The 19,169-nt window shown below is 39.3% G+C and overlaps 1 protein-coding gene across 1 annotated transcript in view; it reads left to right on the top strand.

Moving 5' to 3' along the window:
• The window catches only part of tbc1d2b (TBC1 domain family, member 2B), a 109,818-nt gene that overhangs the window by 14,100 nt on the left and 76,549 nt on the right, over positions 1 to 19,169 (top strand). Inside the window, exon 2 of the mRNA XM_059946015.1 lies at positions 13,600 to 13,750. Coding sequence (XP_059801998.1) covers positions 13,600 to 13,750 — 151 coding nt within the window. The remainder of the gene's footprint in view (positions 1 to 13,599; positions 13,751 to 19,169) is intronic.

Here is a 19,169-nt window from a genome sequence, read left to right as displayed (position 1 = left end):
GACGTTGATCCAGTGACTCCCGTACCATCCGTGCTGGGTTGATGTCGAGCTCGCAATTCGACCTCGTAAAAAAAAACACTGACACCTCCAATTTAAATTCCCACACGGAATATTGTGGATGATCAAATACCCAAACCCAGAATAGCCCCCACTTGTCCCATTTAGCCTTGTCTGAATGCAGTGGTCCTTAGGACCCAGTGGACCTTGGGAGCCAGAGCAGCTGGGGACCCGTTGCCCACAGTGCTTCTGTTCCATTGATGGGAAGCGATCGCTATTGAAAATAAAGTGGAAATAATAAAGCGTTTGGAAAGAGGTGAATCACCATCAGTCATTGGAAAAGCGTTAGGCTACAGTCGGTCAACGATCAGAACAATTTTAAAGGATAACGGATAAAGTGAGAATAATGGAGCATGTGAAAGGCGCTACCCCGATGAAAGCTACAATTATTACTAAGCAACGCAGCAGTTTAATTATTGGAATGCATATATTTCTTAAGTGTTTTATATGCATAGAAAGGTAAAATATATACTATATACTAAGACAAATGTTTGACTAACTGACACTAAATAATACCAGATGTACTTGTTCCGACTTCCGTACAAATCCGACTTAAAGATGGACTCAGGAACGGAACTTGTACGTAACCCAGGGACTGCCTGTATTAGAAAGAGGTGACATAGAACCCATATGTGTAGAGTTAAGAAACTGCAAGGATTAAAAAGACCCTGATGGGTGTTATATACAGGCCTCTGAACAGTTGCCAGGATGTAGGATGAGAAATAAAAAAGACATGTAAAAAGTGCAATTTTACTATAGTCATGAGGGATTTCAGTGTGCAGGTAGATTGGCAAAATCAGGTTGGTGCTAGATGGCAAGAGAAGGAATTTGTAGAATGCCTCTGAGATAACATTTCAGAGTAACTTATGGTTCAGACACTAGGGAAAAGGCAATTCTGGATTGGGTGTTGTGTAGTGAATAAGATTTGATCAGGGAACTTAAGGTAAAGGAATCCTTAAGAGGCAGTGATCATAATATGATAGAATTCTCCCTCTAGTTTGAGAGGGAGAAGCTAAAATCAGATGTATCAGTATAACAGTGGAATAGATGAATTACAGGCAGAGGAGATGGCTAAAATTGTTTGGAAAGAGTCACTAGTAGGGACAATGGCAGAACAGCAATGACTGTAGTTTCTGGAAGTAATTATTTATTGCTTTTTTTATATCTGTATTTGCATAGTTTGTTGTTCATTGATCCTGTTTACAGTTAATGTCAAATGGTTTGCTAAGTACGCCCTCAGGAAAAAGAATCCCAGGGTTGTATGTGGTGACATGTAGGTACTCTGATAATAAATTTTACTTCATACTTTACATAATATCGCAAAAATTAGTTGCAAGCTAGAGGATTAAAAAGCTATTAAGGACCAACTGAAGGCAACTAAAAAAGTAATAACAAGAATAAAGATGAAATATGGAGGTAAGCTAGCCAAGAATGTAAAAGATGATACCAAAGGTTTTTCCAGATATTAAGGTGTAAAACAGAGGAAAAGTGGATATTGGACCACTGGAAAATTATGCTGGAGAGCTAATAATGTGGACTAAGAAATGGTAACAAACATAGAAAGTATTTTGCTTCACCCTTCACTGTGGAAGATAGCAGCACTGTGCCAGAAATTCAGGAGTGTCAGGGAGCAAAAGTGAGTGTAGTAGCTCTTACAAGGAAGCAGATGCTTAGGAAGCTGAAAGATCTGAAGGTAGTTATGCCACCTGGACCAGATGGACTACACCCCAGGGTTTCTGAAAGAGGGAGCTGAAGAGATTGTGGAGGCATTAGTAGTGATCTTTCAAAAATCAGTACATTCTGGAATGGTTACAGTGGACTGGAAAATTGTAAATGTCACTCAGCTCTCTAGGAAGGAAGGAAGGTAAAAAGCTGTAAATTATAGGGCAGTTAGCCTACAGTTAAGTAAGATGTTGGAGTCCATTATTGGATGAGGCTTTGGGGACGTTGGAGGCACATGGTAAAATGGACTGAAATCAGCATGTATTCTTTAAGGGGAAATCTTGCCTGACAAATCTGTTGGAGTTCTTTGAGGAAGTAACAGGCAGGATAGAGAAAGAAGAGTCAGTGGATGTTGTTTACTTGGATTTTCAGAAGGCCTTTAACAAGATGCTGCATGTGAAACTTCTTAACAAGGTAAGAGCCCATGGTATTACAGGAAAAATGCTAGCATGGATAGAAGGTTAGTTGACTGGCAGAAGGCAAAGAGTGGAAATAAAGGAGACCTTTTCTATTTGGCTGTCAGTGACTAGTGATATTCTACAGGGTTCACTAGGACTGTTTTTTTCACGTTGTATGTTAATGATTTGGATGACGGAATTAATAACTTTGTGGCCAAGTTTGTGGATGATACAAAGATAGGCATATGGGCCGGTGCTGTTGAGGAAGCAGGGAGTCTGTAGAAGGACTTTGAGAAATTAGGAGAATGGGCAAAGATGTGGCAGATGGAATACAATGGAGAGCGGTGTATTGCCATGCACTTTGGTGGAAGGAATAAAGGTATAGACTATTTTCTAAATGAGAAGAAAATTCAGAAATCAGAGATACAAACAGTCTCAGGAGTCTTTGTGTAGGATTCTCTTGCAGGTTGAGTCAGTGGTAAGGAAGGCAAATGTAATACTAGCATTCAATTCGAGAGGACTAGAATATACATGCAATAATCAGATCTGTCAGGCTTTGTAAGGCTTGGTCAGACCACACTTGGATAATTGAGCAGTTTTGGGCTCCTTATCTAAAAAATGATGTGCTGGCATTAGAAAGGGTGCAGAGGAGGTTCACACGAATGATCCTGTAAATGAAAGAGTTAACGTATGATGACCATTGATGGCTCTGTGCTTGTACTTTTAGGAGTTTAGAAGAATGAGGTGTGATTTCATTGAAACCTATCAAATATTAAAAGGCCTAGATGGATGTGGAGAGGATATTTCCTATACTGGGGCAACTCCTAGATTTTGAGCAAGCACACCCTCAAAGTAGAAAAATGTCTCTTTAGAACAGAAATGAGGAGGATTTTCTTTAGCCTGAAGGTGGTAAATCTGTGGAATTCACTGCCATAGACAACTGTATATTGGGTATACCTAAAGCAGACGTTGAAAGGTTCTTGATTTGTAAGGCCATGAAAGAAGATGGGAATGGGTTTCACAGTTCAAAGTTCAAGGAATAATAAATACAGGTTTCCCCCAATATCCAAAGGTAGAGGGTTCCTATGAAACCGTTTATAAGCCGAAATGTCGTAAAGCAAAGAAACAATTACCATTAATTTATATGGCAAAAATTTTTGAGTGTTCCTAGACACAAAAAAACCTACCAAATCATAACAGATAACACACACAACCTAAAATAATATGAACATATAGTAAAAGCAGGAATTATATGATAAATATACAGCCTATATAAAGAAGAAATATTGTATGTACGGTGTAGTTTCACTTATCAGAATTGGGAAGACAGCAAGCCAAAATTGATTTGGAGAAAAAAAATCAGCACGTACACACATGCGCACACAACCGCCTGCACAAGGGTTCATGGTCATGGTAGTCTTTCTCAGGATGATAAACACGTATAAAGCGGGCATTTTTCTTTCGTAAAAGTGAAAATCCTCTTTGGTTAGCGAAAACAGGTACTAATGTAAGTCTTTTGTAACAGCGAGCTGTCATAAAGCGAACATTCGAGAAACGGGAGCTACCTGTAAACCATGATGGAATGGCAGAGCAGGTTCAATGGGCTAAATGGACTAATATTGCTCCTCTTTTGTTATGTCATGCAGTGGCTTGTTGGCTAGCCATGAGAAAATGATAAAGACAGATATACATAGTTACAATGTTTAAAAGATATTTGGTCAAGTATATGGATAAAAAAAAGATTAGAGGATTATGGGACGAGTTCGGGTAGTGGACGTGTTGGGCTAAAGTGTCTTTGCCAGTGTTCAAACTGGGTAGAAAGGACGTGGTTCAGGTTCCAGTGTATTTTAGCAAATGATCAAAATTGCATAATGTGTAATCATGACCATCTGCCAGAAACAAGACCAATGTGGTTGTAATTACTGAAGGATCTCACTGTTGTCCACATGAACAGTTATACCAAGGTTCTCCGCTACCTCCTCCCACTGGTGGAAGAGATGCTCCCTGGATTTCTGTGTGGTTATGTCTATCTTCAGTTACAACAAATGTGCTTTTCAGTGTATACCAGCTCTGAGAAATTCAGGGAGAGGCCTTATCACTGTTACCGGTCTTTCTCAGAAAAAACATTAAACTTCCTCAGTCAAGAGTAACGACAGCATCCTTCTCAAATCTGGCTGGCTGAGTGAATTTGCCTTAACCTTGCCTGTCACCTCATGTGCCAGCCATGGTCTTAACAAATAGACACATGATTCAAGATTGTTTAATGTCACTTCTAGTACAGAAGTATAAAGGAGAATGCAGCATATAAAAATAACAGGCTAAAATGACAAAACACAATAAATATGAATGCATAAGATAGATTATACATACATAAAGTGACACTAGGTACTGGAGTGTCTGTATACAAGGTGATTCTCACTGGAAATGATAAAGTAGTGGGGGTGAAGGTTGTGAAGAATGGGTTAGTGGGTGAAAGTGTTGGTCAGCTTTACTGCTTGAGAAAAGAAACTGTTTTTAAGTCTGATGATCCTGGTGTTGATACTACATAGCCTCCTCCCTGATGGGAGTGGAACTAGCATGATATTGCTGGCCTTTTTCTGGTACCTCTCTGTATATATATATATATGTCCTTGATGGTGGATAGACTGGTGCTGGTGATGCATTTGGCTGTTTCAACTACATGTTTAAAGCTTTCCTGATAGATCCAATCTCTGTTCAAAATCATTTTTGGTGAGACATACACTTTTCTTATCTTTCTTGCTACAATGTGGTCATGAAGCTAATCTATAGACAATCTTGTCTCTGCTCCAGAACCGTGGTCATCTCAACGTCAATCATTGAGCCACAGTTAGCAGATTATGCTTGCAAAAGCTTGGAGGCTGAAAGATCATCTCCCAATTTAGAAAGGTGCTGAGAATGTTTATGGGTAGTCAACCACTTTTGCTTGGAACATTGAGGAAGGGCTGTGAGTCAGTGGGACAATGGTCTGTGTAATTAATTAGATCAATTTAATATTCTGCAATCCTCTGTCTCCATCAATTACCGATCAAGAAATTTATTAGCTCCTAGATCATTAGTTTGTATAATCAATTTTCTCTAGTGTAATTAATTATTATAAACTCCTCTCCGTTTTTCCCTTTAATCATCAGCAACAGAGACATTAAAATTGCTTCCATTATTTCTCACTTTTAATTCCTCTGTCTTGACTCCATAGGGGCAGGCATTTAATTTTGCCATTACCTTTTTTCCAACAAGAAATGCAAATTTAGTGACATGGTTTCATTGTCACTAGAATTTCACTCAGCAATTATTGGAAAGGCCAGTACTATTGTCTTCAGTATGCTTCAAAATCAGCATTCTTTAAACAGCAGAAATGAGATTTTGCAGTTGCTGGAAATCTTGAACAACAAATCTCCAAAACGCCAACTCCATGGATTTCTTTCTATAGATGCTGCCTGACCTGTTGAGTTCCTCCAGCATTTTGTATTTTTTTAGACATTAACTCTATTCCTTTCCTGGCTGCCATCTGGCACCAATCCAGACAAAGAAACATTTGGCAATATACAACATTGCTCAAGTTTGTTCCTGAAATAAGCTCTACAACTGAAAGCCCTTTCAGTATCAGCTGTTTTAGCAGGGTATATTCTGCCCTGGACAAATTGTAATGCAGGAATTGTCAATTTTCACTTCCTGTTCATTGAATGCAATGGCCTAGAGATTTTAAGTGGTTGGGAAGCCACACAGGATATTTGCTTCATCAGCTGGGATTGAGTACATAAGAGCAGGAAGGATATGGAAGAATGTATATATAAAACAGCTGGAGTACTTAATGGTTTTCTGGTCATCGTATGTGAGTAGGAATAACATTGCACATGAAACAGTGCAGAGGAAATTCACCTGGATGTTACCTGGGGTGGAGTGTTTCAGTTATAATGCATAGGCTATGTTTCTTTAGAGCAGCAAATACAGAAGAGAACAAGACTGAGAAATATTCAATTGAGGGCAGAAATTGGAGAGAAAGGCCAAGAAATTTAGAATGTCTCCAAAGACTCTAGCAAGTTTCTGCAGATGTACTGTGGAGAGCATTCTGACTGGTTGCATTGTAGGCTGATTTAATTGGTGGAAATGTACATAATTCACAGTCACCCACAATGAGTTGGAGTTCACTTTGAGGCTGGTCTGATGTGATGATGCAATTACATGAAGTATTTTAATTGCGCTTTGTGTTCAGTGTTTGGAGTACAATAAATGAGTTGTTACGGTTTTACTTAAACATAAAACGGCTCTGCCATATTTATTTGTGAAAAACTGCATTGGTGATCCCAATGCTCCAGGATAATTCTAGAGATATTGAACATGTTGGCCAATGAGTCATTTTGAAATTCCAGAGTTTTGTGAGCAAAATGCTGTTGCTTGGTTTGTGCAAGCTGAGGCCCAAATCGCACTGCAAAAAACCACTATGGCTGTGAGAGTGGTGAGCCTGTTTGAGCACCCACCTGAACATGATAAATACCGATTGCCAAAAACCCACCTTTTACAGTCTTTTCGACTATTGGAGTCTGAGAACACCAAACAGTTGCTCTCCTTGCCTGGCCTCAGTGATGCTATGCTGTCAGAGCTAATGGGCCACACGCTGTCTCTCCTGGGAAACCACCATACTTGTTTTATTTTTTTTTTAAAACTCTTCATGCAGCAAATGCTTGATCAAGTTCATATAGCCCTCACTAATGCACCTGTGATGGACTATAGGGAGCTTGCTAAAATGGGTGTTAGTCTACACTCAACCAGGCAGTGGTGCATTATTCCTCCTTTTGCTAACTCAATAAGCCCAATATACGTGACTGTGAAACAGACAACGCCAGAGACAGAGTTTTTACCACACTCGCATTGCTACGGACGCAATGAAGTTCCAACTGCCTTGCAGCTTTGCTGCCAGTGCATGGGGATGTCAGAGGTCCCGTGAACACTGTGAGTTCCAGCTGCTAAGGTCAGCTACCGTTCATTACAGACTTCTTTTCAGGGTGACGCTTCCTGTGTGACACATGCTCAAGTGAGTGTGCTGCTAGCTTCGCCTATTGATGAGGAGGCAAAGAGTGATGAAACCTCGCTGGAGGCTGCCAAAGGCAGCAGGATCCAGACTTATGGAACACGATGGGCGATGCTCTGCTTCAGTGGGCGACTTTACACATGGGACTTTGTCCAGGCTAAAGTGATTAGACTTCTGCTTGATGCAGATTTCCTGTGTGCCCCAGGACCGTTCGTTGATATTAGGAAATGCCAGCTTGTGGATGTCAAGGACTTTGGGTCATTACCCTGCTCCCCCAGTAAGTTCCTGACAATGGCTCTGTTAGGCACATGCACCATCACACGTGAGTTTATTGGGTGAATTCCCAAAGCACACTTAGCCCACATTCTCCACTACAGTCACAAAATATGAGGCTGAGCACCACGTTTCTACAACTGGCCTCCCACGTGCATAGACTGATCCAGAAAAGCTGGCCATCATGAAGTCTGAGTTTGGCAACATGCAGAGACTTAGCATTGTATGCTGGTCAAATAGCCCTTCTGGGCTTCACCCCTTCTTTATAGTCCCTAAATCCAATGGTGGCTGCTGCCCTTGTGACAATTACCAATGCCTTAACGAGGCCATCATCCCCAATCTTTACCCTGTCCTACACAGCCAAGACTTTTCAGCATGTTTAACTGTAAACTTAATTTTTTTCCAAAGTCAATTTAGTTAGGGGCTACCATCAGGTGCTTGTGTGCTAGGAGGACATTCCCAAAACGGCAGTGATAACCCTGTTTGGTGTCCTTGAGCTTCTGCACTTGCATTTTGGGCTGAAAAATGCAGCACAGACTTCCTAATGGCTAATGGACTCTTTATTAAAAGACTAAGGATTTTCTTTATGTTTACCTGTGACATACTTGTCACCAGTGCATTAATTCAAACGCTTATCTTATCTCTGCACACTTTACGAGCGTTTAAGCCAACACAGGTTGATTATTAACCCTGCTAAATGCCAGTTTGGGTTGTCAACCATTGGCTTTCTTGGCCATCACATCTCCATAGAAGGTGCCAAACCCCTCTCATCAAAAATAGTCACTATTATGGATTTCCCACCACCCCACACTACAAAGAAAACTACGGGAATTTTTAGGCACGGTGAATTTCTGTCACCGCTTCATTCTCTGAGCTGATGAACTTAAGCTCCCCCTGTATAATGTGCTTAAGGGCAATACCCCAAACCTGTGCTTGACAGGTCAGTGGATATGACCGGGGCATTTGATGATACCAAACAAGCTCTTCCTGACGTGACACTACTGGCACACCCGCTCCCCTAAGCACCAGTAATCATTGCTACTGATGCTTCGGACTATGCTGTGGGTGCTGTGTACGAGCAATTGGTTGGAGGCGTGTGGCAGCCGGTCGCCTTCTTCAGCTGGAGGCACCGTCTCCCGGAAGGGAAGTACAGCATGTTTGACTGTGAGCTTCTCGATCTCTATCTGGTTGTCTGTCATTTTCATTTCTTCCAGAGGGTTGACATTTCACAGCTTTTATTGACCACAAACCGCCGTACATGCAATGGCCAAAATATCAGACCCTTGTTCTGCACGGCAGCAATGCCCACTGGCCAGTTCACAACTGATATACATCATAACAAAAGGAAAAATAATGCCTTAGTTGATTGTCTGTCACAGCCAGTTGTTGCGGTCATACACATAAGGGTTGACTACGCTGGCAAGCCAGCTGATTAGGCTACTCACCCCGAGATCCAGACTAACCAAACAGCAATCATGGGCCTTGTGTTGGCTCACATTAAGTTTGAGGAAGTTAGAGCTTCTCTCCTGTGCAATGTGTCAACTGGTCACCTTTGCGAACTGGAGTTGGACAGTTTTGACTCTGTACATGGCCTCTTGCATCCAGGCAGGAAGGCTTTACAGAAACTAGTTGCACTAAAGTTTGTGCTGCACTGCCTTAGAAAGGACATACGCGATTGGGCTGCAACTTGTGTGTAGAGTGCAGGCGGGCGACTGTTTAACCATGTCAATGTAGACTTTGATGGTCCTCTTCTCTTCCCCCCCGCCCCAGTGGTTTCACACACTTCCTTACCATGGTGGATTGTACCACCAGGTGGCCAGAGGTTGTCCCTTTAGCATCGTCGATGGCCACAGACATTGCTCGAGAATTCATCAGCACCTGAATGTTTGCTGATATTAATTTCTTTAATGATTATGATCCTTTATCTGACTTAAAACATGAAGTAGTAAATTATTAGAAGGGTGATGATTGCCAAAATTGCTAAAATTGGTTGTTTTCGTACCCTGGGTCATGCCTTGTGCAATGAAAGTGAGGACAATATTCAGTTGTTAAAATTGAATGGTCAAGTTTCATAGGAGTTTTCTGTTCAGCATCTGGCAACTGGTCCCCATGGTCATTTTTAATTTAAAGTTCTGTGCTGCAGGATTTTATAGGTTTTTCCAGTGGTTATGAAGCAGGGCACTTTAAGGACATGTGTATATTGCCAGTATATTTATAAACTGTTGAGGAGTAAGCAGAGATGAGCAGCTGTACATGGGAGCTGAGTGTTCTAAGTGGCCTTTCCAAATTCCAGTTAGTTTGGCTGAGGAGCCTTCAGCCTTTCTGTTTGAAACTGCAGAATGTCTAGCAAAAAGCCTTTCACGTTTGTTCCCACACTATCTTTGCTTTTTTTACATTTTTGTCTTTATGCAGTTTAAACCTTGAAAGCGTTTGCTGTTAACTCAAACAATAATTTGTTTTTAGAGTGTCTCAACTGTAACTTGTGCAGATATTGTTCTTTCAGGTTTTATAGAGATTGTAATTTTAGGTTTGGTAATGTTACTTTACTGTATCTTGGTACACATAATACAAATCTGTGCAATGATCTTTTGAAACCTATATCTCTATCTGCTGAACTAATATTTTTGTTTACTTGTCTCTAAGCAAACAATTAACTTGTGTCCCTGCTGTCAGGTATTTGGAGAAATATTTTCAATTAATTTGGCACTTGGATGTCAAGCGTTAAAATTTGTCCAGAAATTCAGTCATACAACTTAACCAATAAACAGTGCTGATGAATTGAAAATTGGGCTAAACTACATTGAGCAATCTTCTGTGTGTTTTTTTTATACACCACAGTTCCTGTGCAGATGCCTTTCTTATTTTTTGGCAAGAACTTTGTTCACCTTGTAATCTAGTTTACATAAAAAGTCCACCCAGGTTAAATTTGTGTATCCTTTGTGCATGGCATTGATAAGACTGAAATTATAGCACCACAAAAGAAGGCCATTTGACTTACTGAGCCTGTGGCTTTTTGGTGTACGATATAAGTAACTCCTTTACCTGGCTCCTTTCCAATAGGCTTTTGTTCTACCTTATTTTTTTTTTGCTAGTGAACTGCGGATCCTAAACTTGTACATACAGTTTAAAGTTGACTGAGAGTATAAGAATGACAGGGAACATTGGAAAAATAAAATGGCCAAAATATTAGAACAGCTTCAGTGTAAATTCATTAAGTCCCTCAAAGATCCAGAGCTTCCAAAGAGTACTAGATTTAGAATTTTGTGCTGCAGTCTTTATGTAAAATAGCACTAAATGAAATGACACATTTTTGATTCTTGGTCTTGTTCATGTTATGCATTTTGTCCTAGAACAGAGTTGATTTAAGTATCTCCACATAGCCTGTGCCTATATGAATGGCTCTCACATGGGCAAGGCCCTAGCTGAATATTGTAATTTTTAGGATAGTGAGAAGGTAATTCCCATGATTGTTTTGCATTTTCATGTGGCAAATCTAAAAGATGCAGTAGATGGTCAGCACTGAGATTCACACAGAGAATTGAGCCACAGAATCTCTTGACAGCCCTGTCCTGTTTCAGGCACACACTCATGAAGGGAGAACATAGAGACAATAGGGAATGAAAGATGTGACTATCTAATCTGATACCAAGGTGGATGGGTGTTCCACTTGTGCAAAAAACAGTGAGTGCATTGTCTGCCGGCCAGCAACATAGTAAAGGAAATCAGTGAGACTGTAGGCTAGGTCAAGTTGAGAGACACTGAAACAAGATCAAATAATAATCTGAAAGAATTAGTATACCTATGATAAAATGAGGCAACTCATGATTTAAATAGTGATGCTGAGCTCAGTTTCTTTAAAATGGACAACCTTAAGTGAGAAAATAAGGCATTCTTTACATTGTTCTGAATTAGAAATATATTTATTGTGCCTTAAAAGTTAATCTACAAACTTGTTGAAAATTTTTTAACTAAAAGTGCACTATTCCTACGAGGCCATACCTTCTGGTTGGTGATTAATGTTGCCTTTACTGCAGACCATTACATTATAGTTTGAGATGGGCACAATGCCTTTGGAAAGGGAGCAGTTCATAACTGTACTAGCCAAGGAGAGGTACTGTTTGAAGGAAGTTGAAAGGGTAGAAGATCCTTTAAAGATGAGTCTGAGAACTGGATTAACTTTGAAGTAAAGCTCAACTTGAGTTGTTCAGAGACACCTCAGACACACAAGGGCAGACTGAGATGATGAAACTGTGGATTTTATGAGCTGCAGGAAAGCAGTATTGTGATTCACGAAATGTTCATTGGGCAGTTTCTGTTCTTGATAACGTGAAAAGTTATTTGCCTTACTACGATACTTTGTACAGTAACATTAATGTACGGTGGTTCCAATTCAATTTAGAATTCTATACAAATCCTTGGCCTGACATTTGAATAGATTTTTAAGTGATATTTCCTTGCATTGTCTGAAATTAAAAAACTGAAATCTTGTGAAATTTTTCTCATTTGTTACAAAGTATGGAGTTAATATCCACTTATTTCCTTCTCAGTCTGGTTTGATTTATTTTGTGATAATGCTTAATGTCTCAAAACCAACAAAGCATTGAGGGCAAGGTGTTATTTTCCATGGAACAGATAAGGTTGTCACTGAGGTTGGGTAAAACTAGAACTATAGGTCATAGGTTAAGGGTGAAAAGTGAAATGTTCAAGGGAAACATGGTGCACTTCTCAGAGTAGTGAGAATGTGGAATGAGCTGCCACCAAAATGGGTAGATGCAAGTTTGATTTCAACATTTAAGAGAAATTTAGATAGGTACATGGATGGGGAAGGATATGGAGGGCTATTGGCTGGGTGCAGGTCAATGAGATTTGACAGATTAATAGTTTGGCACAGACTAGATGGACCAAAGGGTCTGTTTCTGTGTTGTAGTGTTTTATGACTCTATAACAGTATCAGGCAGGAGACTTGATTCAGTCATAAATACCAGTAAGCATATTTGTTGGCCAGATAGTCATGATAAACCAACATCCTGTGCTCACACTTTTGATTTGCAAGTATTAGTAGCAGCATCAAGACTGACTGAATGGTATTTTTTTGTGTGTGTTTGTTCTGTTGATGGGGGAAAGAAATGTGTGAATTTTGTTATTCAAAGAGATTGTTCACTGAACAATGAATTTTTAACAATGTCAATAGTTTACTGAAAATCTTCATTTGCTTTTTCTCTCAAAAAAATTCTAGTAATTAGGATTAACATCATCAAAACCTGTTGAAGCACCCAGAAAATTCCCATCACTTGGCATTAAAAAATCAGCCTACAAATATTTGTATTGTATAAAAGTTTGACAGTCTGTGAAATATTTTCTGTAGCTATAAATCTTTATTGTACTAGCCAATTATTTTGATTAAATACAAAACAAGCTGTATATGCTGTTAATCTGAAAATAAAAAAAAAACAAGTTGCTAGAGTTATTCATGTCATTCAGTACTTGTAGGCAGAGAAACATTGTTTAGTTTTGGTCGATGACTTTTTTCGTTGTTTGATGAGGCCAGGTGAGTGTATATGGGTTTTCAGGAGGATGGCCAGCTGCCACTGCTGGGTGTATCACCACATAATTTCCACTCAGCCAGACAATTTGGAAAATTCTCAAAGCTTGATTCTTTTAGCATTACATGGTTCAATGCCAGATTTAATCATTGCTATCCTTCATAAAAAGCTATTGAATTCTAAAGTTTACCAATTTTGTACTGTTGCATTAATAAAGCTTATTAGTTTTAATCTGTGAATGCAAGTGAAACTTCAAACATGAAGTATTAAGCATTCCGGCCATAATTTTTTTTCAATGCTGTGTACTCATTTTCAAGTATATTGGGATATATGGTAGCATCTTATGCTCTCCTCAATTCTTTGTGCCCAAGGCCATGCAATATCCCTGATCAGATGGAGTAGCTAACCTTTGTCATCAAAAACCTGTCTTTGGGTACAGGAGAAAGCTAGACATTTACAATTATTGGTGTCTCAAGTTAGGGCTTTACATTAATATTAAATTTCTGTAATAATTTTTTTGTTAAATGAGAGATATTGACTTTCTTTTCCTTTGTGACAGGCTCCCAACGCACAGGTTATGAGATTTTGGCTGCAGCAATTGCAACAAAAAAGATGGGAATTCAGTAATAACAGCTCTGTTGGACAAAGAGATAGTCGTACATTATCTGTGTTTCCAGATTCTGCCACAGGTCTAGTTGCTAAAAGTATTGGTAAGTCCTGAAAAAAAGATCTAAATGTAGTTTGGCTTTTTGTTTCTTTAATAACAAAGAATAAGGAATATGGATTGTAATGCATAAGTCATTATGCAACCTTTGAATAAACTTAATAATTTTTTAAAAGAAGCTATGAGCTATGACAGTGAATTTAGCTTAGCATTCTGAGAAGGATGCAAAAAAAAATCAGCTGGACTCTTACGCTTTCCAGAGATGGCTTGTTGCCTCTGGGTAAAGGTTGACAGCAAAACTCCATGGCTGGATATTCCCCATTGCCTCAGTGATAAGATTAAAACTATGAAAAAGCTGTTGAGCCTGGCTATGTCCACCCAGCTAGTGAAAAGCTGATCTTAATAACAAAATGCTGGAAATACTCAGAAGCTCAAGTTACATCTATGCAAAGGAAACCAGAACTGTCATTAGCTCCGCTTCTCTACTCATAGATGCAGCCTAATCTTAATATTTCCAATATTTTTATTTCACCATCTGCATTTTTTAATTTTTGAAACACTGTGCTTGAACTGGTTCAGTCGCACTGGTTAGTGGAACCACAAAGTTTAGTTTAATTCCATTGTTTATAAATATGGGAAATATGGGAAGAGGAAAACAAGAGCAGCCTCAGATTTTCATTATAATAACTGACATATTTTGCAAGTGCAAATTTGAGCATGTAAATTTTAGGTACCATATCAAAGGAAAGGTGTACTGGTCCTGGAGAGCCTCCAGTCTAGGTTCACAAGAGTGATCCCAGGAATAAAAAGCTTTAATATATGAGCTCAACAACACACACAAAATGCTGGTAGAACACAGCAGGCTAGGCAGCATCTATAGGGAGAAGCGATGTCGACGTTTCAGGCCGAGACGTTGACATCGCTTCTCCCTATAGATGCTGCCTAGCCTGCTGTGTCCTACCAGCATTTTGTGTGTGTTGTTTGAATTTCCAGCATCTGCAGATTTCCACATGTTTGCTCTTTAAATATATGAGCTCTAAGTACAGGCCAGACACATCAAATGCTTCTCATAAGGCTGAGCAGGGATCTCATTGGAACCCACGTCCATTCTACGCATATAGAAAGACCTGGATAGAGAGTTTCCTTCAGTTGGAGGATCTAGAATCTGAGGTTATGGCCCCAGAATATAGGGATACCCCTTTAAAACTGAGTTGAGGAGGAATTTCTTCAGCCAGTGGGTGGTGAATCTGTAGAATGTGTTGCCATATCCAATTATTTTCAATTTGATTGCAATTTTCTACTGTATGTTCATGTTTCTATCTATACTGTCCCCAGAATGAAGCCACCCAAACAAATTTAAAGGAAGCAGGAAAATATGAGCTCTGTGACTGTTTTTGAATGTGTTTTGGATATTAAAAATGGCTGAGACTGCAGTTGATCTTGACTCTAAACAAAGCTCTTTTTCCCCTTCCTTTCCCTCTTCCTGCAAGGATGCCTTTGTTTATATTACTGATGTGCAATTATGTCTATAAGTAGCTGTAAATTGAAAAGTTAGTTTGACCACTGTTTTTAACTTGTTTTTAATGTACTTGATCCTCAGTCAGATAATACCTGGTTTCAACCTGCAAAAATGTTTATAGCTGCAACAAAGCACCCTTTCCGTTTGCAGCAGTGCACCACTTTTTTTATGGGCAGAGCCAGAATTACAACCTAGGCCATTGCTGGAGGCCACTCATGCAAAACTTATTTTTTAATCACATATATTGTAACCAAAATATGTTTTAGTAATATTTGTAGACGAGTGCCACAGGTTTCATTGCCTCCATCTTGCTGCATTACCATCTCCTTGATGTTCTTCATTATATCTCTGGTGTCTTTTCCAATTTTCCAGCAACCTCAAGATCATTCATGGTCATGAACCTCACTCTGGGTAGTACCAGTGCTGAGTCCGAATTGGGCCATTCAAATGAAAATCCATTCTTCAGCTCTCAGTATTGGAAAGCTGTCTTAACTTGATGCACTGACAGGGGAACTATCAGAGTGAGCATTGGTGGTCGGTCAGATGAGGCAGAAGTGGATCTCCCAGAGTGTTGCAAAGCAAACTCGGGCTTGTCCTGAGGGTTGGATCTGCCTTTAAGTTTACCAACAAATTGATTTCTGGAGGAATAAAATAAATATTAAGACAATTATTTTTCACATGCTACCTGCAGCCAGCACCTTTTGTAATAATTGTGCTTTGAGCTTTACACACCTGGATAAGTAATTCCCTGGTTTCTGACCACCGTTACACAGGTCCTCTCTAATTTAAGAACTCCCAGTCCAATCATCCTGTACATGCCAGCAAGCATTTGGAAAACAGACGGGATGGATTTACTGGAAGCTACAGAGCTGCCAGCGTCTTCCACTGTGTGAGAACTTGGATTACAGCCACATTTCCAACCCGCGAACTGTTCTAGTTCTGAACAGGTCACAAGAATTGAAATCTGCCATATCCTGGGGTGGACCTGTCAGTAATTTTACAATAGTGGTGCAGTAAAATGATTGCTATGGATTCAGATTTGTCATTCAATTGAATATGAGAACATTTTAAAATTATTGTAGTTTCAGTGATGCTGTAGAGGTTGGCAAGAGGTTTTGCTTAACTGCTTCACAGCTGAGCAGTTGGTAGAAATTTGTCATTCCAGAATGCACTGTCATCTTAATGTCAGAACATAACAAATAGAACAATGGCCCTCTTTATGCAATAAGATCATGGCTGATGTTTTACTTTGGTACAACTTTCTTCTACTAACCCCATAACCTTTGATTCTCTTAGTATCCAAAAATCTCCACCTGTGTTTGCATCTCAGTGACTGAGTCTTCACAGTGCTCCTGATAAGAGAATTCCAAAGATTCACTATCCTTTTGGTGAACAGGATTCCTTATTTCAATCGTCAACAGTCAACCCCTTATTCTGAGATATTGAATTCTCGTTCTGGATACCCCAGCCAGGCAAAGCATAACCCCTGCACATAACCCCTGTAGTTAGTAGGTTGAGATGAAGTGTAACATGGGAGAAAAATCGAAAAGGGTGATGGATACAGGACTGAAGGTGTTATATTTGAATGCACACAGTATATGGCATAAGGTAGTTGATCTTGTAGCACTGTTAGAGTTTGGCAGGTATGACATTCTGGGCATCACTGAAATGCAACTGAAAGATGATCATAGTTGAGAGCTTAACATCCAATGATACACCTTGTATTGAAAGGACAGACAGATAAGCAGAGAGGGTGGGGTGACTCTGTTGGTAAAAATTTAAATCAAATCCTTAAAAAGAGGTGACATAGGATGGCAAGATGCTGAATCTTTGTGGGTACAGTTAAGAAACTGCAAGGGTAGAAAGATACTGCTGTGAGTTATATACAGCTCCCTCCCTCCCCCCCAAAAAAACTACCCAGAATATGGGATATAAATTGCAATAGGAAGTAGTAAATGCATGTAATAAGGGCAATGTTACAATAGTCATGGGGGATTTCATTATGCAAGTATATTGGCAAAAGCAGGTTGGTGCTTGTAGTGTGAATTTATAGAATGCCAAATATAGAATTTGAAAGATGGCTTTTTGAGCAGCTTGTGTTGAGCCTACTAAGGAAAGGCAATACTAGATTGGGTGTTGTGTACTGAACCAGGTTTTTTTAGGGAGCTTAAGATAAAGAAACAATAATCATAATATGATATAATTCACCCTGCAGTTTGAGAGGGAGAAGGTAGGTAAAGTCAGATATATCAGTATTACAATAAAGTAAATGGAATTAGAGAGGCAAGAGAGAGAGCTGGCCAAAGTTGATTGGAAGGGGATACTAGCAGGGATGATGGCAGAACAGTAATTCCAATGGTGCTGGATAGGTACATCCCAAAGAAGTAGTATTCTAAAGGGAGGATGAGGCAACCATAGCTGACAAGAGAGGTCAAAGAGAACATTAATAGGAAAGAGGGCATAAATATTATAAAAGAGGATTGGAAAGCTTTTAGAACCCAACAGAAAGCAACTAAAATAGACATAAGGAGAGAAAAGATGAAATATGAAGGTAAGCTAGGATTAAAGGATTAAAAAATGTTTTTTTCAGATATATAAAGAGTAACTCTGCAGATCTAGCAGCATCTCTAAAGGAAAATGAGCAGGGATTCACCTATTATCTCCGATACTGCACCTCCCCATCCCCTTTTTCTTTTATTTTGCTTTCTTCCCCTTTTCCAGGCCTGATGAAGGGTCTTGGCCTAAAATGTTGAATCTTCATTTTCCTCCATAAATGCTGCCTGACCTGCTTAGCTTCTACAGTGCTTTTTATATTGAGTCAATAGGTACTGCACATTGTTTGAAAGAACACACGCTGTGGCTGATTTTTCACTGATGGATTTGATGAAAACTTATATCCTGTTTTGTTGTTGCAAATGGAAACTGATTTACCTAAAAAAGGAAATCAATGGCCTTGTGTTTGCCTTGTCTTTGTTCTCGGTTTCTTACTAATATGGATGTGTGAACAGGATTCAGGTCATTTGGCCCTTATGCCTCTTTGGCCATTCATTGAAGGTATGGCCTGAGTTTGCATATCAGCTTTTACCTCCTGTCCCTAAGTACTATCTTTTAACAATTGTGCACACAAGATGTTTTGAACCTCTTGTGAGACTGTCGGGCTCCAGTCATTAAACATCAATGTGCACCTGGAATTAAATGCACAGTGTCAGGAGAAGGGCAGTGCCACTTGCGCTGACTGTTGCAACTTTTAGGTTGTGTTTTCTTTTCAAAGATTTTGTTGGAAATATGTTCAAATGATCCTAAATGTCGGAAGCAGGTTCAACAAGTTAACAAAGAAATCGGTTGCACTGTACAGTTATAAATGCACATTCCTGCAGTGCTTCCAATGGTTGGAAATACTCAGAAATAGACTTTTAACATATATCTCTTAATATTTTGTAATATTAATTACACATTTGGCATAGGTCAGGTTATTAATGTAAAGCGCCTTTCAAATTTCAGTCTGGGTTTTCAGTACATAAATACCACCAATACATGGTTCACACAAGATGACTTAATGTTTGAGTAGGAACTGTTAAACTTGGGAATTTTAATTTTTAGTTTTGCTAAATTTAAGACTATTGAGTCCCCTGGTAACAGAAGTTGATTTTGCCTCAAAGATAACAACTTAGCATTTATTTTTCCCAGTCTAATAACTACCATGTAGCTCATCCATTCGGTATCAATAATTACACTTTTAATAAAAATCTTACACTATGGTTTTGAAGAACCAGAGTGATTTACGGATCAAATCTAACAGCAATGTGGAACCTATATTGATATCTTGCGCTTTGCTGGAGCAGTTACTTTTGTTAAGTTCACAGTAGACTAGCTTCATTGCATATATCTGAATGAAATCCTGAATGTACTGGCCTGAGTGGCAAATGCAAAATGAAATAACTTTGGG

Source organism: Hypanus sabinus, chromosome 21 (genome assembly GCF_030144855.1).
Source record: "Hypanus sabinus isolate sHypSab1 chromosome 21, sHypSab1.hap1, whole genome shotgun sequence".
Lineage (NCBI taxonomy): Eukaryota > Metazoa > Chordata > Chondrichthyes > Myliobatiformes > Dasyatidae > Hypanus > Hypanus sabinus.
Note: the sequence above shows the minus strand (reverse complement) of the source record. Positions and strands in the feature narration are given on the sequence as shown.